The sequence below is a fragment of the Myxocyprinus asiaticus genome, chromosome 49, assembly GCF_019703515.2.
Source record: "Myxocyprinus asiaticus isolate MX2 ecotype Aquarium Trade chromosome 49, UBuf_Myxa_2, whole genome shotgun sequence".
In the NCBI taxonomy this organism is placed as follows: Eukaryota; Metazoa; Chordata; class Actinopteri; order Cypriniformes; family Catostomidae; genus Myxocyprinus; species Myxocyprinus asiaticus.
Genome location: NC_059392.1, coordinates 12,602,091 through 12,624,558, shown reverse-complemented (window position 1 = coordinate 12,624,558; position 22,468 = coordinate 12,602,091). Strand labels below are relative to the sequence as shown.

Here is a 22,468-nt window from a genome sequence, read left to right as displayed (position 1 = left end):
ATATAAACAGCTCAAATTGTGTTGGCACTACACAAATGTGTTGTTACTAGGGGTGTCAACCGATTCAAATTTTTAATCAAATTTTTTATTACGACCTGCTGATTAATCAAATTAATCGCATATATATTAATATTGCTGAGAAAGCCCCCCCCCCCATGTAGTTGTGCGCCAGACGGATGCTTCGAGCATTTTTAGGATGCTGTGTCAAGTTAAAAGTAGTTGAAAATCACGTGTTGAGATCCCCATGTTCTGTTATCAAGAACACATCCTGTGTGTCTGACTTTTCTTCTGGCGCAGCCCTGCTTGTGAGGTTTGATGAGGCGCACTGACAGTCCCCTGCTGATGCAGCTCGTAAAAACACAAAGTTGCACTTAGTTCAAGCTCGAATAGCTCTGATGGTAGGAAAGTATGTAGTTTTATTACAAAATGTACATACGGGTCAGGGGGCATGATTAATTGTGTACAATATTTTAGCCATTTTTTTATTTATTTAATTAATTGCACTAAATATACAGTACATGTTAAATCGACAGCCCTAGTTGTTACACAATGTCAACTCACCTCGTCAAAGTAGAAGATTATTTTTCGTCCATCCACTTCATATCTCTTCAGCCCCACTCTCTTATCCATCAACAGCTGGAAACAGAATTTTACATCATAAAATGTTTTTTTTTTTTTCTTTTACCATTATAGACAATGCTAATGTTAATATGCCATTTACCTGACAGTTGAATCCAAAGCAAACTTATTACATTACAGGTCACTTTGCAGCAACATGGTTTTGCAAATTTATGGAGTTAGAACCTTCAACCTTTTGGTTGCCAGCCCAGATTTTTAACCATTAATCCTCTTTTTATGATTGATTTGGTTAATCATCGTCCAATCCATTCCTTAGACTATCTAGTAACTGTTGCAGCCAAAATAGCTGCTGCCTCTGTTTACCACTCTACTGTCCTTCATTGAGTTTGTGTGTGTGTGTGTGAGGGAGAGGTGGTAGGCACTTGGACACAGTTTATGAGGGGCTCAGTGTGAGTTGGCGCCACAAGGACACATCCAAATACACAAACACACACTCTAACGCAGACATATACACACAAACATACAAAGTATGACTGCAGCCCCACATAAATGACACACTTAGAACCAGGAGTGATTTGATTTGTGTAAAGCCACAGCATACAGCATGATTTCTTACCGTAACCAGGAAATCAAATCCTTGTTTGTTAGTGTTGCCAAAATAAGGAAGAATCCAAAAAATAAAGTTGTTGCTTTAGGGGCCAAAACCATTTAAAGTCTAATACCTTAAAACCTCTCAATTAAACAGTTGACTTCTTCATTCATTTAAAAAAAATAGAGATTTTCACAGTGGAATATTTGAGAAGCAAACAATCCAATAACTGTGTCCTCCCCCTGAGTATAAATTAAAACAATGAGACGTGACGGTGTAAGCAATCCCGCTTCCCATAGAGCAGCAAGGAATTTGAACAGCTGGGGTCGTGTAATAAACATGGAGCCAGCCAGAGGTGGCCAGTGTAAATCCAGCTCATAACTGGCTAATGCCGCTAATGAGACACGTTCCAGCACGGTGAGGTTCCGAGTCGGTTTGCATTATACAGCTCCTGTGGTAGCAACGGTTTACTAGCGTGGAGGACATGAGGCCTGAGACCAATAACATGACTAATGAGGGACAATCAGTTGATTGGGGACAACGAATGTGACCTAACCCATTTACCCCCAGCTGAAGGAGGTGGTTTCCTGTTCCAGGCTGATGTTGTGGAGGTTACTGGCCTGTGGAGGGTCTGCAAACCCAGTTAGAGCTCCACGGACCCCGCCTGGAAATGAAGTCACACCAGTCTGGGGCCAGACACACTTTTACTCTCTGCAATAAACATGTCTTCCAATAATATTTACAAAGCAAACACATATAACTGTCTTCATCCTCAGTACATAAATTATATACTGGGTAGATTACTTTTGAAATGTAATCTGGTACTGATTACAAATTACTCAACTAAAATTGTAATCAGTTTTTAGTTACTCTAATCTGATTCCTATTATTACTTATTGCATTAATACTTATTTGATTACTATACACTAGCGACATATAGGGACTACTTACATCAAGCAACAAAGTCACTGGCGCTGTAAACGTGGCTTAAAGGAATAGTTCACCCAAAAATGAAAATTTGCTGATAATTTACTCACCCTCAGGCCACCCAAGATGTATCTGAGTTTCTTTCTTCATCAAAACAGAATTTAAGACTTTTAGGATTTCATTTCAGGCCTCCTCCTCTAAACAATGCAAGTGAATGTCCTCCATTTTTTGACTGTCCAAATTGCATATTGAGGCTGCATAAAAATAATCCACATGATTCCAGTCGACAAATAAATTTCTTCTAAATGCAAACGATTGATTATTTTGAGAAACAAAACAATACTTATATACTTTTTAACTACAAATTTTCGCTTCTGCACATCTCTGTGACATGCGCTCATGAGAGGGATGACGTAAGCTCGTTGGTAAGGTCACGCTTCACGTGGAGGAGGAGTCGGGAAGCGTGTCATTGTTTACGATAGAAACTTGTGCCGTTCACAAACCAAAACAATCCCAAAACAATATAAAAATAAAAACATTTCCAAATAATTAAAAAAACTAAATGTAAACAATGATGCGCTTCCTGACTCCTCCTCCACGTGACCTTACCAACGAGCTTACGTCATCCCTCTCATGAGCACGTCACAGAGATGTACGGACGTGAACATTTGTAGTTAAAAAGTATATAAGTATTGTTTCTCAAAATAATCAATCGTTTGCATTCAGAAGAACTTTATTTGTCGAATGGAGATTATTTTGATGCACCCTAAATATGTATTTTGGACCGTCAAAAAATGGAGGACATTCACTTGCATTGTTTATAGGAGGAGTCCTGAAATGAAATCCTAAAAGTCTTAAATTCTGTTTTGATGAAGGAAGAAACTCTTGGGTGGCCTGAGGGTGAGTAAATGATCATTTTGGGGTGAACTATTCCTTTAAGATTGGACGTGTAGTCTTTTTTTTTTAATGCATAAAACGTTAATTACAAAAAGCAAAACAAGGAAATTTGGCACTAATTATTACCATTGTCTGATAGGTAATGAATATGTAATCATGTAATACATAAAAAGTTACTAATCTGATTACGCAATTTTTTTTAATGTAAAATAATCCATCAGATAACTTGATTTTAGTAATCTGATTATGTAATCCAGATTACATGTAGTCCATTACAACACAACACTGATTTGTATATAAATAAAAAAAAAAAGGTCACAAAAAGTACCATAGTACAGTAGATCCCTGCTTTTTGGACATAGTACAATGGCAACATCATGTTTTTTTGTACATGTACCATGTTAATACCATGTTTTTTTTTGGAAATGTGGTATTACCACCTGATACCATCACCGATACCACAAAGTACTTTTTGTATTTGATCTATTCTACATTTTGGTCCATCATAGAAGCATGTTGGAATATCTATTTACTGAATAGTCAAAATTTGCTATTTCTAAAACCGAAAATTATTAGCCATAGGCAAAAATATGAATGGGTGTACTTCAGTGTTAATGTTTACGTGTGTTTGTGTGAGAGTGAAACAGAGACTGATAAATTCCACGCCATCCTGCCTCCTTTAAAATAGCCTCCAGATGTTAACTCTGTCCATCTGCCAGGAACACACATGCAGAGAACGACATAGAAAGAGAGGTCCACTGTCCTATTATACAGCCCCTTTTAACTCCAAAACCCTTGAGAGTACAGGGTTGTGCCCTCTTTAGTAGTTACCTAAGATGTTGTGTTGAAATACAAGTGGGTGTGACAGAAAAAGGGGTGTCTGGGAGAGACAAAAATACATAAATAACATTATAAAACAATACAAATCTTACCCTCTCTAGACTCTCAATATCAGCACGAAAGCCTGACAATAGAGGGACCTCTAAGACAGCCATATTGGATGAGCCGGCATGCATCCACCTGAGGAAGGAATTAGAGAGTAAACAAGCTAACAGTCTTAGTGTTAACTAAACAACACAAAAGTATAAAACAATCGTACACAATTTTCACACTAAAAGTCTGAAGCCAAATTATTGTCATTCTCTGAAAAAGGTTGAAATAACTTAATGAATTGTTCAAAAACAAAACAAAAATAAAAAAATAAAGTCGACCGAGATACTGAATAAAACTACAGTTCATTACAGGTTAAAATTTCAGCAGACAAAGCTAAGATGTCCCCTGCAATAATTTACTTGTCTAATGAAACATTATCCAATTGGCATTCATTATTCAAATGTGATAACAGGTTTTGATCTATCTGCTAGCAATCTTGTAGCTTGAGGTGTTAATATGCAATATATGCAGTAGTAGCTCAACAGTTAGCATGGCGCTAGAAACTCCAAGGTCATGGCATGGGTTCGATTGCCAAGGAATGCATGGAGAAGCATATAGCTGCAGGCAGAGCTCCAAAAAGGGGCGAGAGCCTTTAAATCGCCAGCAATGATATAGTGAGCCCCTAACCTAACCCTTTTGCTATCCCCAACCATGCTCAACCCCCTTTTGGAGTAACCCCACTCTCTTTTGGAGAGTCTGCCCCCATTTGGAAATCTCTGGCCTGCAAGCTTTACCTACTTGAATGGATGGACTGATAAAAAGGTTAGCTTGAATGCTTGAAGTTGCTTTGGACAAATGCATCTGGCAAATGCATTAATGTCAAAGGCAATACCTGGTGCAAACTTCCAGAGTAACACGGTAGTCTAGGTGGTCTTGGTGGGCTGCTGGGTCCTCGTCGTCTACAGGTACCCTCCGCTTGCGACTCAGCTCTGAACGGTCATCAGCACGAGAACGAGGAGACATGTGGAGTGAGAAAAGTGGGGTGTGCAGTTCCTGCCTGGGTTCCTTAAGGTCCACTTTCAGCTGAAAAGCTGGCTTAGCCACTGGGTCAGGCACATTGTAAGATACATCGATCTTTAGATGAAAAAAAGACTATGATCAATATCACAACATTAGCATCATCAGGTGAAAACATTGCATTTCGGCATGCATTTGATTGCAGACTACAAAGCTTTTACCATAAACAGCTGACCATAAAGAAGCCTCCAGGTACAACATTTCCCTAATGTTCTCACAGCAAACAGGGTTTGAGGATAGAGTGTTTGTTTCAGGTTACAAAAATAGATTTTTACATTTTCTGACCTGTGTAAAAGTCGTGTTGCGCATATAGTTTTTTAACGTGTTCTATGTAGTTTATAGAGCATTGCTATGTGCTTACTAGGGAGTTCTCAGTGGTTGCTGAGTCCAAGTCAAAAGAGCCCATCCCCATGTCTTAATGCTGTTTCAGTCCCTAGATATGTGTGGTTCCCCTTTTTCAATGGTCATTTTTTTTTATCATCTGCCAGGAGTAAATCCTTAGTCAGCTTGATGAGTAATATTACATCTCTCCTCTCCTCAAAAATCTGCACAACTGGGGGCCTGGGTAGCTCAGCAAGTAAAGACGCTGACTACCACACCTTGAGTCAAATTTTCGAATCCAGGGCGTGCTGAGTGACTCCAGTCAGGCTTCCTAAGCATCCAATTGGCCCGGTTGCTAGAGTGGGTAGAGCCACGTTGGGTTATCCTCCTCGTGGTCGCTATAACGTGGTTCTTGCTCTCGGTGGGGCTCGTGGTGAGTTGTACGTGGATGCCGCGGAGAATAGCGTGAGCCTCCACATGTGCTACGTTTCCACGGTATCGCGTTCAACAAGCCACGTGATATTGACGGTCTCAGACGCGGAGTCAACTGAGATTCGTCCTCCGCCATCTGAACTGAGTCACTACACCACCACAAGGACTTAGAGCGCATTGGGAATTGGGCATTCCAAATTGGGGAGAAAAAAAAATAGCTGCACGATTTGATCTATCATTCATGTCTGTAGCAAAAAAAAAAAAGTGAATATTCAAGTTTAATATTTAAGGCCCTTTGACACCAAACAAGAAATGAGAAAGCTAAACAAATCGATGATGAATGGTCTATTCACACCCAGGATGAAATGGATCTCCAGCAGGCTGAATAAAATGTAAATCTGCGCCAGTATGAGGCCACTGATCGACAAACCATTTTCCAATTCTGATTGCATTGCAATCCATTGATTCTATTCAAAATCTTGTTTGGGCTGAACATTTGCGTGAAATATTTGTGATTGGTGTAAAAGGGCAGAAGTATGAGCAATAGTAATAGTAAGAACTGCCTTCATCATTCTTGAAAAAATAAATGTTAACCTTGTAACAGCCTCCCAGCATTATTTCTGCTACAATCAATCTGCTCTGAACAACATATAAGAGATAATCTTTTAGTCCAAACAACCAGGGAACAAGACGTTCTAGGTCATGGTGCTGAGGTGGTTCCGGTTGATTATGCTTCCTAGTTAGAATGAGTCTATTGTTTCTGAGGGACAAGTTACCAAAAAAATCCATCCTATCCAGGGGGTAGATTACAGGGGAAAGAACATACCCCTGGCATACAATTGCTAAAATTTGACCAGATCCGTCCATTCTAAAGGCAGGAATGTGAACATTAGTGCTGGATATCTCCTAGGAAAAAAATTGCCTCTAGAGGAGGAAAAGTACAAATACCAATCGCCCTGCCAAAAAACAAAAAAACAGCCGAAATCAGCCTAAACTGGTTTGCTAGTCTTAGCTGGTCTCCAAGCTTGGTCTGGTTTTGTGGTTTTAGAAGGGTTTGGGCACTTGGCAGCTGGTCGACCAGCTAAACACCAGCTTGGCCAAGCTGGGAGACCAGCTAAAACCAGGTTGGTTTAAGATGACTTTTTCAGCAGGTCTTTTATTCTTGAAAAGAATGTGGGTTTGGGCTCAACAGACACCAACAATACCTGCATTAGACAGCAGCCTTCTCCCTTGGCACTGACAAACAATCCTGTTGGAATGCTTGGGATCTGAACAAAGAGATAAAAAGACTCAATCAAATTAATGCTACAGGTACAAACAAATACATTATTGGACTGGACCCTGTCCAACATCCAAATTACACACATTTAAACTGACACTGCTAATTATGAGAGTGTGATGTGCCAAGCTGATGCTTAGAGGGCGTATTATGTTCAGTGCCTCTCCAAGAGTATACAAATGTGTTTAAGACCCTTTACCGCAGCTTTCTGCAGAATCTTCTTGTTGTCCCACTGAAGCTCAAATGTTTCCTGGAAGTCCAGATTAGTTGAAGCCAGAGATATGGTAAGATTGACCCCACCCACATATGACAGGATGGCATACTCGGACAGTGCTTGCAGTGCCACACATGTATCCTGTTTTTGGATAAGAAAAAGAAATAGCCCTTGGTTCAATCAAGCATAAAAATGTTAGGATCTTTTTTACAAACAATGACTGAAGAAGATAACACAGATTTGTTACCTGAGTTGAGGAAAATCCACCCAGGGCATTTCTTTGCTGTGAGAGCCATTTAACCACTGGCAGTGCAGAAGCCACATCACCCAAAAGAGTGTAGGTAAGTAGACCATAGGCTGTCATTTCAACTTCGGCTGACACCACTAAAGAAGCAGGGTAAAAGAATAACATTTCCTACAATTTGTATGCAAGTTGTTTTTAGATGCTCACTTCTGCTGCAGTTACCAAAGTTCACCAAAAAGTTCAAATGACGACAACTTCCATTTTGGGGTTAACTATCCCTTTAACAATCCTTGTAGTTTGGTTGGTTGGTTGATTGATTGATACCTGATTGGGAGAGGCCATCACTGAAGCCCATGAACGTGTCCTCATCAGTTACAGTGCTGCCCGTAAGACTCCAATGAGTAAAACCATCTGCTAGTAGAATAGTTGGGATCAACAACATGCAAAGCTTTAAATAACATGTATCTTTTAACACACATTGATAAATGACCTTGGGTGATGGCCATGTGGTTAAGTCTTCGGAGAGCCAGTGGGGCATAAGGACTGCGGAGTAGAGTAAGTGCATATGCTGACAGAGCTGTGGTGTATGGGTCATCAGCAGAGTACGTATTGCTCTCCAGAAACGCCTTAGCTTTAGCCACTGCTACCTTCTCCTCCTAAATGAAAACATCAATCATAAAAATTAATTATGAGAATTATTATAGCTCAAGAGGTGTATTTGTATATTCATCAAGGGGTTGATATGGTTAGAGAAACACTGACGAAGATTAAATGACAATAACACGATTTAGCTTTTATGCCGCAGGTATTTCCTGCACTAAACTTCAAATACCTTCAGTACAAAGTCATACAAATACTTCATCTTTTTCTTACATGCTTAAGACACAAACAACCGTGTTGATAAGGTGTAGAAAAACATAAGACGAAAAACACAAGACAGTGACATGTCTTAGCTTCTATACCGCTAACAGTGGTGTGGTGGTGGCGTAGTGGACTAAAGCACTGAACTGATAAGCTGAAGGTTGTTGGTTCAGTCCCCACAACCACCACCATTGTGTCCTTGAGCAAGGCACTTAACTCCAGGTTGCTCCAGGGGGATTGTTCCTGTAATAAGGGCACTGTAAGTCACTTTGTATAAAAGCGTCTGCCAATTGTGTAAATGTAACAGGCGTTTCTTGTGCTAAACTTAAAATTTCTTTGGTACAAAGTCACACCAATCCTTCAGTTTTTTCTTACACACCAAAGAAGAGTACAACTTTGTTGATAAGGTCTACTCTAGAGGAACGTTGATGAAGAATACAAGACAATTTCATGGCTTAGCTTTTATTCTGCTAACAGGTGTTTCTTATGCTAAGATGCAAATACCTTTGGTACAAAGTCATACAAATCCTACAGCTTTTTTTTTTTTACATTCCTATGAAGCGTACCACCTCACGATCTTTCATCTGTTTAGCATCAGCGCACTGACTTTTTATCTGTACCACATGTCCTTTTTCTCAAGGAACCTGGATGCTAGCCCTGAGCAGCCATGCACGCTAATCTGACTGGTATTCTTTTCATTAAGTCGATTTGAGAGTGGGAGAAGCCGGCCTTTGAAGTGACTCAATCCATTTCAAAGGGCAAAATTCTCAGCGTTGCCGTTCAAGACAGCCAATGCTCCACATCAGAGGGTTGATGGAAAAGACTTGGCCTTAAACCAAGCAAACTCTTGCAGGATATTGTGAAGAGTTGTTTTATTAAAGACCCCATGAAATCAAAATTAGAGTTTTGTGGCTTTTAGTCCATGTTAGCATGCATTGAGGCCATCTATAAGCTAGTTTACTCCTAACCATTGACAAAATTCCCTTTTAGCAGATATACACATTTAACAAAGCTGTGCCTTTAACGGCAGTAATGAAATTTAGTAATTAGCACAGTTAATTGATTGAAATTACAAAATGCTGTTCATGTGCATTTAATGCAAATGTCAAATCACTGTTAAGTTTGAGGAAAGGAATGAAGGCAGGGTGAAAATTTCAAAGAATTCCATTGTCTCTGCTTGCTCTCATCATAAATTTTTAGATTTAGACAGCAGGCTTCCATATTAGATAACCCATCACATAGCTTAAAGAAAAACTGTTGATTCTCTGCCAGAACATCCATCATCTCACGAAGCAGGAATGCACCATTAACACGGATCATGGAAATTTGGGCGTTAAGGTTGTCAAAGAGACTGGCTGAGAGGTGGTTAATGGGACATAAACAAGATCAAGCACAGGAGATGTTGGAAGTTCTCTCACCTCAGCTGTAATCCCGGTTTCCATAAGAGCTGCCACCACATATGCAGTCAAGGAGATCTTTCCATGAATCCCACCCTTAAAATGAATAGGACAGGGCAACTTTCACTAGAGTGATGACAAATAACACGTCTATTCCAGCTTCCTCAGTTTGATGTGAGCTTGTAAACGATTTTCTTACTTTGGCTATTGGCTTAAATACACAATGTTCTGAGATGACCTAGCTGTTTTTAAAATGGTTCATTCTGTTGTACAGGACTTCAAGATAAGATCTGAATCAAGTCTGTGGTAAAAATATGTTGGTCTAAGCTATGCTAGAAAACATTTTCAGTTATTAGCCTAGGTTTAGTAGGGCTAGGTATTGATACAGATTTCCTGATTCAATTCCAATTCACAAGCTCCCGATTAAATTTCCAGTTTCGATTTGATATATTTAGGTATATTTCAGTTATAATCAGGGCTTGATATTAACACCTGCCCACCCACCAAATGCAAGTAGAAATCAGCAGTGATGTGTAACTCCTTACTAGTCATTTTGGCAGGCAGCCACAACCGAAACAAAGTTAATAGTATTCATCTAGCATCCATCATTTTATAAGCAGTAAATATGCTTCTCATATCTGAGACGTGCATTTCAGCGGGGAGAATGAGGAGTGGTTTTGCGTGAACAGCAGCAGCGCACATCAGCATTCGCCAGAGATAGAACCAAAGCTCTAGGACAATGCAGAGTGAAACTTGCATGATTCAGTCAGGCTTTGATATCACAGCGCCGGCAGAGGCCACAAAACTTTTGTGACCCATTTGAATTCTACAAAGGACATTCTAGTATAAAGCTCTTTATGGAGGAAGTCAAACCTCTCAAACTTTTAGACAGCCCTGACATTAAAAAGCACTAACGAGGTAAAGAGACAACAGTGCACCCTGTATCAACATCAATTACAAGTTTTTTTTTAAATACACTATCATCCAAACTAAAATGTTTTTACTGCATTAACACTAACTGGTAACTGGTATCTGGTATAGATGCATACTAAATCGATTAGGGTGAATCTATAAGACTTATTTTTATTATTAATAATTATTCTGCCATCATTCAGTCACCTTAACTTTAATCCAAACCCTCAGGATTTTCTTCCATAAAATAATAAATAGTGACTTTAATAATAGTGGGTTTAATCATTTTATTATCCATTTTGTCCTCCATGGAATTATTAACTGTTAAAGTTGTAGTTAAAGGTTTCTAAACATGTTTAGGCTCTTAGTTTTTCATAACAAATACTATTGTTGATTTTTTTTAGGAAGACTATCTGTATTCGCTGAACCACAGTAATGTGGAGCCAACCATGATCTTACCCGTGGCAATTGCTTTATCATTACAAATGCCACTGTTAAAAAAAGGAAGAAAAAAGGTAAACTTTCATTAAGGCAAGTACATTTTAGAATGGTTAAAGGGGTTCAAATCTGGACTTCCATAGACCAATGGACAAAGTTTTCCTCCTGTTCTGTCCTACTCCAGTTAACTGGTCATGTTTGCCTTTAGATATTCTAAGAGATGACTTAAATCATTAGGCTTGTGTCCAGCTGAACTCATAATTTGTGTTCAGATAGTCTACAGTCTACTGTTAGTTTCATAACTTTTTGTGGGACGGGGGATTTTGACCAGTGAATATACTGAGTGGCTAGTACTTTGAAATACCACTAGCCACAATGGCTGGTTAGCCAGAAAGTTTATGTTAAGCCCTGGTTATAATGTCCATTTTGTTTACATATGAAAGCAATTCTCTCTCAGCTAATGCTGTTAATTATACAGGAGACCTACTAACTAGGAACATTATGAAAATATTAATTTTACAAATTATATTTTATTTTTCATAATTTTGCTCACATTTTAGCTTTTTAAAAATGTACAAATACATGTATTCTGTCAATAAATATGATATTATATTGCATATAATATATTTTATTACATGTTTATTGCACAATTTATACTATTTACAAGTATTAACATTGATTTTGTAGAACACATGCTAAAAAACTGTACTGTCTCTACGAAAACCGGCAGTTCTGTAAAGAGCATCTGTAAATGAGTGCATATTAACAGGAGAGGACTCTAATGGCTTCTTTACCTCATCCATGCCATTCGTGATTAGAATTAAATGTTTATATTTTGTTGTTTTTGATTAACAATTGACTGTAAAGAACAGATAGGATTTTAAAAGAGACATTATTCAATGACAAATGCATTGTGTGGATCTCGTCTCATGGACACACATTCAGGTTTGGGGAGTAACGGAATACATGTAACGGGATTACGTATTTAAAATACAAAATATTAGTAAGTGTATTCCACTACAGTTACAATTTAAATCATTGGTAATTAGAATACAGTTACATTCAAAAAGTATTTTGATTACTGAAGAGATTACTTTACAATTTATTGTCATTTGTTTCATTTTATATTATTCTTTTTTTTTTCTCCTCTTTTCTCCCCAATTTGGAATGCCCAATTCCCAATGCGCTCTAAGTCCTCGTGGTGGCGTAGTGACTCGCCTCAATCCGGGTGGCAGAGGACGAATCTCAGTTGCCTCCGTTATCTGAAACCGTCAATCCGTGCATCTTATCACGTGGCTTGTTGAGCGCATTACCGTGGAGATGTAGCATGTGTGGAGGCCCACCCAAATCTCCGTGGCATCCATGCACAACTCACCACGCGCCCCACCGAGAGGTTTCATTTAAAATTTAGTCCTTTCAGATGGAAAACATTTATACATATAAATGATGCGATCCTAAGTGCATTTGAACAGCGGTGAAACTTTCTTATGATGTGTTACATTCATACAAGCAGACAGAGAAGTACATTTGAAGTAAGTTTGGAACACAAGAAATAGAAATAAACCTTGTGTAAATTGTCAGCTTTACGCTAAGCTAAAATGCTATTTCTAGCCATTTTACATGCACGTTACTAGGCATGATTATATTTTTTTTATCAAGAAAATTCACATTGGATCATCATTTCTTTTTTTCTAGTAAGACCTTTGATATTAGGGCAAAAAATCTTATTCTTGATGATAATTTTTGTATTGTTTTCCTGTAAAAATATCTAAAAATCCTTAAAAATGCATAAGATATTTAGGTTTTTCAGAGAATGTATTTTTAACATGTGTATTTTGTCTTACTGTACTGGCAGAGTTTTTATAGTCAAAACAAGTGAAAAAATCTACCAGTGCTGAAGAAGTAATCCAAAGTATTTAAAATACGTTACTAACCTTGAGTAATCTAACGAAATATGTTACAAATGACATTTTACAGCATGTATTCTGTAATCTGTAGTGGAATACATTTCAAAAGTAACCCTCCCAACCCTGCACACATTACACAGGACAAATCAAATCAAACTAGAACTCCTTTCACGCAAGGCCTTTCACTCAGTGAAAGGATGCTGAACTTCTTCGCCAATATACTACTCAATAACTGGTGAGTGAAATGTAAAAATGTACAAGCAAGTGACTAATCACAGACATTTTTAGTCGCATAGCATGACATTTCATCTTGTACACTGTTAACTCTAATTCTCAAAGAAATTAATTGTATTGAGTAGGGAAAATCATACAAATTAGTTCAAATAAATGAACCTTGATGAGTATTTAGAACTTTCTCTTTCTTTTGAGTTCACAAAACTGACACCTTTTAAGTAACCTTAAATAAATAAACTGCTTTATTGTTTTGAGTTTAATAAACTTCACTCTTTAAATTCACAGGAACTTAAATTGCTTAACTGAATTTAAAGATGTCCAGTAGCCTCTCAATCTATGTTATCAATGTTGCATAGAGACTTGTTAGTGTTTAATGTTTTGCTGTGTTAATTAGAAGACTTTCTGTTACCATTATGGTGAATAGTGGAGCTTGAGTTTAGGTCGATGACAGGTACAAGTTAAGAATGCTTTACATTGCTTTACTCAATTTCTATGCTAATCAAAGCATAGTATTTTCTATTAGCATGCATTCAGCATGCTAGCATTCACTGTACTCGCTAGTTTATAACGGAAAAACTAGATTAATTAAGGTTAATTTAACATGTCAAATTAAGTTGCATTTACTTAATCCAATCAGGCTCCCTCTACTTGAAGTATTAAAATTGTGATTACATGGTAATTTGAAATTCAGACAAGGAATTAAATTTAAAGTGCCATCAAAATGTATAAGTTAACTTACTCAATACTTCAAGTTAAGGGCAATTAACATGCATGTGTAGTTCAAAATCAAAATCTGAAATTTCCACTTACTTAAATTTGGATTTTATTAAGTTAAAAAATGTGATGTAACTGATTACCTAACACACACACACACACACACACACACACACACACTTATAAAATAGTATTAATATATAGTCTTATTTTAAAGCAACAAAAAGTATGTGTGTTACAGCTTAAGCTTGGTTCTGGCTGTGTGCGCTCGGTGATGGGGCACACAAATGACGTACTCTAAGCTGTTGGATTTGCTTGGATGTTGCTGGTGGAATGCTCCTATACAGCCTGGAAAAGGTTTGTCAGATGGTTTAAGAATGCTGTGTACTGCACAATATCGAAATGGCACGGTTAAAGTGTGCTATTCGTGTCACAGTGCCAGCAGCGATTTTAAATCTTATAAAGTGGTGGTATGAAACAATTGGAAGGTCTCTGTTCATGTACCTGCAGGTCTTTATTGAGTATCCGGCCCATTGCTGGGAAGGATCCTTCTTCCTTTTGGTGGGTGATCAGCCAGGATTTGGCTGCTCGCAGTTCTTGAGGATCAATAAAGATGAAGCCACGAGACTGAGCAAAGGATTTTAGTACGAAGGCAGTCAACCTGGAGGAAAGAGCCCAACATGTCTTACAGTATCTTATACTTTTCATTAATTTTAGGTAAATTCAAAGTAAAGGGTTTGAAATTAGTCTTGGAAGGTGTAATGACATTACACAAAAAATGCAATTGTCCTTGTTCTTTACTAATTGGTGCTTGGCTTGTGAAAAATACTCAAGTACTTCCCAGAAGTCAAGCAATTCTGTCTTTCATAACCATGTTTACATGCACTTAAGAAAAGTGTTATTCCAGGGTTTAACACATCTAGGTTTCTCGTCGACAACGCCGCTTTACGTGGCCATGAAAACACATAAGCGTCGTTCTGATGGGTGTTTAAAGAGTGCGCGTGTAAGTGGAACAGACCATAAAACTAACGTCATCGGGTGGAGCCAAACAACAAGTAAACACAGCGGAAAGAATTCAACATTTCTCAGAGTACAGTGGCAAAGCACATACAACTACACTAAAACTATACCCATTTATACACACCAATGTCCCGGGGTTTTACGTAAGAGGGAAACCCCATTATTGCAGCGCAATTCCGCTGTCGTGATAGAAAGTCAAGTAAACAAAAACAGCAACAGCTCTGGTATATCTGGAAATAAAGCGAAGAGAATAAATTGGCAAAGTCTTCCTCATATGCCATGTTTGTTATTAACACAAGCATTGTGGAGAAATTGCATTGCTGTGGAGAAAGCTGCTTACTGACCGAGCCGCATGTATACAAAAGTAAAGAGTACGCCGCTTAAACGGGAATGCTGCTTTCTTGGAATAACCCTTTTTCTCACAAGAAGTCGCTTTCTGGTATCCATGTGAATCTGGTCAGCGTAAGAAACTGCTGGTAAATGTGGTGTGGGTGTGAACAAAGAACTCAGACTTTCACAATGTCAAATCAAGTAAGTTTCTGCATGCATTAATATTCCGCATGCAGTAATATTCCAAGTATGGGATTCCGATCCTTACATTAACCGAAAGCTATTACAGCGAGCATTGTTTAGCATTGTTTACTCAAAGTCAATACCACTCCAAGAATGAATTTTGACAGATGTAAGCAACATCTAATATAAATGTTGATATTAAGTATTTACCCAAGTCCTGAGGCAAGCTTACTGAAGTTTGGGCGATTGCTGGGGGGTGTAGTGTTGCCGCATGTAGCTCTCATTGGATCCAGACGTGCCTATGTCAGTGAGTGAGGCCAGAAGATGGGTTGCCAGGTCTGGTCCAAGGTCTAAACAACCTCTCCTCCAATTTTGAAGGCATCCTCGCACATAACAAAACTACCTTCCAGGCATTTATAAATGAAGGTTTCCACTTTATTCCAGAGTATTAGGCACCCTTTCCACTAAAGCAGATTATTTCTAAAGGACTTGGCATTACTGGAGCACCAAGGTGCTGATGGGGACATTAAATACTTGCTGTGCCATTATGTCCAATCTTTTTATTGGAGTCATAATTTCCTCTCCTATCATTCAGCCCAAGCTGGGATGTATTAACCCAGCTCTGAAATTGCTGTTAACCTGGCAATAAATTATCTGTGCTAATAGCTGAAACTGGACCAGAAAAAAAGCAGGGTTGTTCAGACTTGTAATCATTCTCCGACGAATGTATAAAGTGAAGGTAATGGATTTGAGTAAAGGTTTGACATCTTCATTGGACCGTGCCCCAACAGCTTTAAAAAGGAATGCCCCATCACACCATAAAATGAAGTTTTAAGTAAACTACTTGTTCGCAACCTGCATACAGTGGCCCCACAAAGGACATCAGGACATTTAAGTCACATTTAAAAATGTGATTTCATTAGATAACAGAACATTTTTGCGATGACTTTTAACGAATTGGTGTCAGGGTAATTTTTACTGGATGTACTACATGAAGTAAGTTCCCCTCAAGTTCACACAGATGTTTTAGCAGAGTAACCACAGGTATATCATGACAGACATGTTCCACTAATGTTTAACAACCAGAAAGTGTCCAAGCGTTTGTCTTTATTTTGAACAATATAGCTATTGTTTTGGATATTTTAAACCTAACAAATTAATTTTTGTGAAATGTTTGGTTTGAAAAGTGTACATGTGCAATCTTTAAAATAAAAGACAGTTGCTTTGTGACCTAAATTGTTTATAGGTTTATATAGAATAAAGAGGCTATATGCATTGGCCAGGAATGACTGGATGCAACTCGGGAAAAAAAAAAAAAAACTAGGTTCCCTTGTGTCCAACAGCGTAAGGAGAAATAGCCAGTCGTGGGGGTAGGGCTGTTGACCTCACAGAGGGCATAGTTAATGATGGCTGTTCTGGACCACGGAAAGAAATCCCCCAAAACAACTTATAAATATGTACATATGTGACTGGAGTCAAAGACCTTATTAGTACTTAGTTAATAAGACTCCGGGGTACAGTCAGTTCAGCATTTTACAATGCATGCCTCTATTAAAAGTTAGTCTAACTTGCATAAATGAATCACTTCAAATTTTAAGCAAATATACAGGGATGACAAAGTTTTTCTTTTCCATTGTGCATTCTATTTTGTATTCTTAGGTAACACACACATCATGTGCTTCTAAGCTAAGGTTTAGCCTACTACAACCCTGATAGGACACTTACATCACCCAGACGTCTATCTGATGTGTGTTTTTTGATTTTCTCCCGAATTTGGAATGGCCAATTCCCAATGAGCTCTAAGTCCTTGTGGTGGCGTAGTATCCGTGTGGCAGAGGACAAATCTCAGTTGCCTCTGCATCTGAGACCATCAATCCACGCATCTTATAACGTGGCTTGTTGAGCACGTTACCTTGGAGACATAGCGCGTCTAGAGGCTTCACACTATTCTCTGCGGCATCCACGAACAACTAACCACGCGCCCCAGCAAGAGCAAGAACCACATTATAGCGACCACAAGGAGGTTACCCCATGTGTCACTGCCCTCCCTAGCAACTGGGCCAATTTGGTTGCTTAGGAGACCTGACTGGAGTCACTCAGCACACCCTGGCTTCGTACTTGCGACTCCAGAGTCTTTACTTGCTGAGCTATCCAGGCCCTGGAAGATATATATATTTTTATTTATTTTTATTTTTTATTTATTTTTTTTTTTTTCCCTTTTTCACCCAATTTGGAATGCCCAATTCCCAGTGCGCTTTTTTAAGTCCTCGTGGTCGCGTAGTGATTCACCTCAATCCGGGTGGCGGAGGATGAATCCCAGTTGCCTCCGCATCTGAGACCCTGTGCATCTTATAAAAATATATCTCGATATTTTTAATCTTTTTGACAATATTCAATATATCTTGATATTTATGAATTTGCTCTGTAATGGGTGTTTTTTCCAAACAGAGGAACCATCATTTGGACCAAACAGCCATTGTAGCAAAAGTAACAGTAAAATAAAAAATAGTTAGATATAATCTTGGCACATAACACTGTTTTCCACTAAATTAATAAAGAAGTTAATAATTTTCATTCATATGAACCAATATAACAATACAGAGAAATAAACAGCAATATTTAAAATTTAATACATAAAAAATGCTACACAACATTGACCCTGATAGGACACGTACACGCAGATATGAAAACTAATCGTTGAATCATAGTTGTAATTTGAGAATCGATTTATTAAAATGGACAGTTTGAAATGATTCATATAAAATTAATTTAATCTTGAACAGTCTTTTTCCACAGAAGAAATTAAGTAATAGGACTTTGGAAGTTAATATTCTATGTATCGCCCAGCCCTAGTGTTTGTGAAGTTCACCTCTCTTTGACTGGAGATAGGGGTTAAATAAAGGACAAACTAAGAAAAAAATATTGCTTACCCTATTGTAATTAAAGCCAACTTTTTAGCAGACAAGGCATGTACAAACTTCACACAGTAAAAGCTTACCACATGCTTCCGGAGGAATCTCTTTCCCCAAAGGCACTATAAGAACCATCCTGCCTCTTGTATGTCAGCTGCCTCTGATAACCTGCCAGGTACATTGGAAGACCCAAGGCATTGTTTACACTGCATTTGTGCACTTCAATCATTTTTAAGTAATTCTTCGGGAGATTAATAATCAAGAAGACGCATTTAAAAATGAAGGCATGTTGTGTCTTGTACCTTGCAGTAGATAGTCGGTGGCCTCTGCCTCAACCTCTGGGCTAAGCTGTCTGGTTTTCTGGAGGTACTTGAGCACAAAGACGTTGGGAGCAAAGTGGATCATGTTCTGCTCGCCACAACCGAAGGGGAGTCGCAAGAGCTTGTCGAGGTTATTAAGGGTGGGGCCCATAACATCACCTAGGACACAAAATGCCATCATGTTTTATAATAGCATTCAAACTTAAAAGTCTACGGTGTAAACTTTCTATAATTGTCCAACTTCTGTCTAAACTAATGGCGCAAGTTTGGGGTGGGATTTGGTTGGTTGGCTACACTATGAACGGAGATGTTCCCAAGTGTCCTCACCGATCATGGAGGCGGTGGCTCTCTCTGAGCCCGGTACCACGTTGTGTGGAACTCCAAGAGTGAAGGCCTCATTGTGGTTCTCATCTGCATCTTCCTTGCGCCAGATCCTGAACTCACCTACAGAGCCCCAGCCAGTGGAGAAGCCAATATATTGCACCTGAGCAGGAAGTGGTCCAGTCCATTGCAAGATCAGGGTTTCACTGGATGGCTCCAGGCCGTGCCCCACCTAACACAAATAAGATTATGTAATCATAAAACTTGATACTAATTGGAGCGTATGAATAATTGTCCCAGGTAAAGATTTTGCTATACTGTTTTTACCTGTAATTATTTGTATTAATGTTTGTTTGTTTCATTTTTTACGCCATGCCAGCTTCTATGGCTATATTCATGGCGGGAACCAGGTTTAGTTATTTAAAATAGTTAAATAAGTTAAATGAGGTGTTTAAGATTCATTTTTCCTAAAAACCTTAAAACTAAATTTGGATTCACTTGATTAAAAACCTTTTCAAAAGAATCAACTGAATAATACAGGTTCCTCAGATGTGTAGAGGTATGACAGTCCAGTAAAATATGTTTAATGGATAGTGGGTTCTGACAAGATGAGCACTTTAGTGAATTTTCTCCTGATATTAAAAATTGGTGTGTGAGTCTTGTATGTCCTATCCAGCATCGTGAATAAATGACTTGATCCCAGCAATTATTAAAAGGGAACACATAACTTGTTCCAACAACAAGATTTATTTCTCGTAATTTGTTGTTAAAACATTGATCCCACTCCGACTGCCATTTGTTTTTGATATATTCATTCAGAGTTGGTTTCAGATCTGTGGAAGTTATAAGGAATTTTACTGGTTCAGCAGATAGTGCTTCTCTGGCAACTCTGTCTGCTTGCTCATTACCGGAGATTCATGAGTGTCCAGGTACCCAGCAGAAAATAATATTAAAACTCTTTGCTTCAAGAGATGACAGTTTGATTAAAATCTTCACGATTGTTGGGTGATCAGTTTTAGAAGCTTCCAATGCTTCAAGACATGATTTTGAATCTGTTATTATTAAAAAAATAAAAAAAATATTGTGGAGCAGTCTCAATAAACTTCAGTGCCAGTAGTAGAGCGTTTGCCTCTGCAGTGAAAACTGAACTTTGGTCAGGATGCGGATACCCTGACACAGTTGATTTGTTGCAAAAGCTGCTGCCACTTTATTTCCAGATTTAGATCCATCTGTGTATATTGGGATATGTTGTGGGTATACTGCTCTTATGTCCAGAAATTGTTGATGGAAATCATTCGGATGTGTTTTGGATTTTTGGTTTCTAAGTATTAATAAACCATTTTTTATTGAATTTCAAATAGAAACTTAATTATAATATATATATACTGTTACCATAAATAATTTGTATATATATATATATATATATAGTAAATAGAAATGCACCGATATGAAAATGTTTTGCAGATAAGATACAGATTTTAACAAGAAAAACTACTGGCCGATACGGATACCGTTATTTTGCCACTTACCTCATTTTGTCATAAGATCACTGTTTTGCTCAGAAATTATGTTTTACAAATTTACAAAGAGGTACAAAAGCTTTTTATTGTTCTATAAATAATTTCCATTGAACATGGATTGGATCTGTTGAACACATGACAGGCCAAAATTTTAAACAAAGGCACAATGAAAGATAAATAGAAGATAAAAAGTCAAAAATAGTATCTGAAAAAAAGATTATTTTGTACTTATGAACATTTTTTGCACTTCTGTTTTTGCAGTTCAAAACAGAACTCATATTTTACATGTTTGCACTGTATATGATAGAACATCACAAATTCATATTATGCATATGTTGGGCAGTTCCACAGAAATGTCAACCACATCATGGAAAAATAAGAAGTTACTGAAGTAACGAAACACCCATATAAGTTCTATTATGTTATAATAGATAATGGAAAATACCATACACACTGCTAGAGGGGACCGCTTTCTTACACAATGCTGTCTGAAGTGCTGACTAAAGCAATGACTGAATCGCTGAATGCAGTCTATTTTTTAAGCTTTCAAGGTTTATTAATCGCGCAAGACCATATTGCGATTTCAATCTTAATTCAATCAATCGTGCAGCCTTAATGGATACCATACCATTGTCAAATTTGGCTGGTTTCAAAGTGTTTTGAATGGTTTTACCTCATCATGTATAGGTAAGTGCTGCTTTCACAACTGTCACGTCTGTAATGATGTTTTTTTTCCTCATTAATGTGATAAAGAGAATGATTAAAAATTAAATATTACATGTTCTTAGGAGTGCCAACACTACTACACTCTGTGGCTATCGTTATTTCTGGATTGTGCATTTGAATTCACAGACTTTTTATAAAGTGTGATGATAATTTTTTATTTATAAACCATCAGTTTTCCATATCTGCATTTTCATGCTTAAAACCAATTTGCCAATGGTTTAAATTTGAACAATAACTGGCCGATAAATACTGGCATCCGATACATTGGTACATTCCTAATAATAATTACTCATCCCCAGAATGCTCTCATTGAGAAAACTAATCAAGTATGACTAAACTTTAATTTAATAACAATACTATGGGAACTAATTAAGTTCTATTCAAAAAGCAGTTTAATGAATGCTTAATCTTACAAGTGCAAGGGGCTCATAAAACTAAATTGCCAAGTCTTGGCAAAAGATATCCACATTACCTACACAGACCCATTTTAGAATCTTCCATAAACTCTCATTGGTATTGACAAGCATCAGTCATTAAATCTTAGGGCATGTAAAATGGAACATGGTTCATCATCCTACAATGAAAATAGGTCACTATCATAACAAATCTGACCCCAGCTATATGTGACTAAGTGTACCATTACTATACTTTTGCTCCCTACTTTAAGCAGAGTAGTTTCAGTGTTGGATCCAACAGTTCAGTGCCAGTGAGAGCAAGGCAATGGTCACAGATCACAAGGACTTTGCAATAAAATCAACTGGTACAGTATGACCACCTCACTTGTATATCATTAACAACTGAACCCTGTTGCCAGGACCAAACACTGGGACATTCCAACACACACCCAAACACAGAAAAACTCCTTTCCGTCCAGGCGCCAGTAAAGTCTTTTTCTAGAATGGTGCAACGGATGCCAAATATAATAGCACCCAACACTCAGGTAACCAAAAGCAACTTGCCTTCAGTCCAGTTTACACCAAGTTCGACTAAACAACGTGAAAGTATAAAATATTTGCAAACAAATTATTTATTTATTTTATTTTTTGCACCAAAAGCTAATAAAAAAGTTAAATAATTCTCTGAAAAACATTTGGATACTTAAATGAATTTTTCAGTATCCAAGCAATTACATGCTAGTATTTTTTTAGATACAGTATTTTTTTTTTTAAATCAACATAGCCTCTGAAATAAAATGCATCACTGCGGCATTATTTTTAAGATTCTTGTAAAGGGGTTCATAG

At 37.8% G+C, this 22,468-nt stretch overlaps 1 protein-coding gene across 2 annotated transcripts in view; it reads right to left on the bottom strand.

Annotated features, from left to right (window-relative positions):
• The window catches only part of LOC127438115 (C3 and PZP-like alpha-2-macroglobulin domain-containing protein 8), a 78,414-nt gene that overhangs the window by 22,131 nt on the left and 33,815 nt on the right, over positions 1-22,468 (bottom strand). For both annotated transcript variants that reach the window (XM_051693394.1, XM_051693393.1), the window contains exons 25-37: positions 18,988-19,213; positions 18,643-18,819; positions 18,427-18,508; positions 14,400-14,556; positions 9,712-9,786; positions 7,923-8,088; positions 7,757-7,843; positions 7,436-7,572; positions 7,174-7,329; positions 6,901-6,963; positions 4,758-4,999; positions 3,925-4,012; positions 562-636 (exon numbers count right to left, since the gene is read on the bottom strand). In XM_051693394.1, the coding sequence (XP_051549354.1) occupies positions 562-636; positions 3,925-4,012; positions 4,758-4,999; positions 6,901-6,963; positions 7,174-7,329; positions 7,436-7,572; positions 7,757-7,843; positions 7,923-8,088; positions 9,712-9,786; positions 14,400-14,556; positions 18,427-18,508; positions 18,643-18,819; positions 18,988-19,213 (1,731 nt within the window). The remainder of the gene's footprint in view (positions 1-561; positions 637-3,924; positions 4,013-4,757; positions 5,000-6,900; positions 6,964-7,173; positions 7,330-7,435; positions 7,573-7,756; positions 7,844-7,922; positions 8,089-9,711; positions 9,787-14,399; positions 14,557-18,426; positions 18,509-18,642; positions 18,820-18,987; positions 19,214-22,468) is intronic.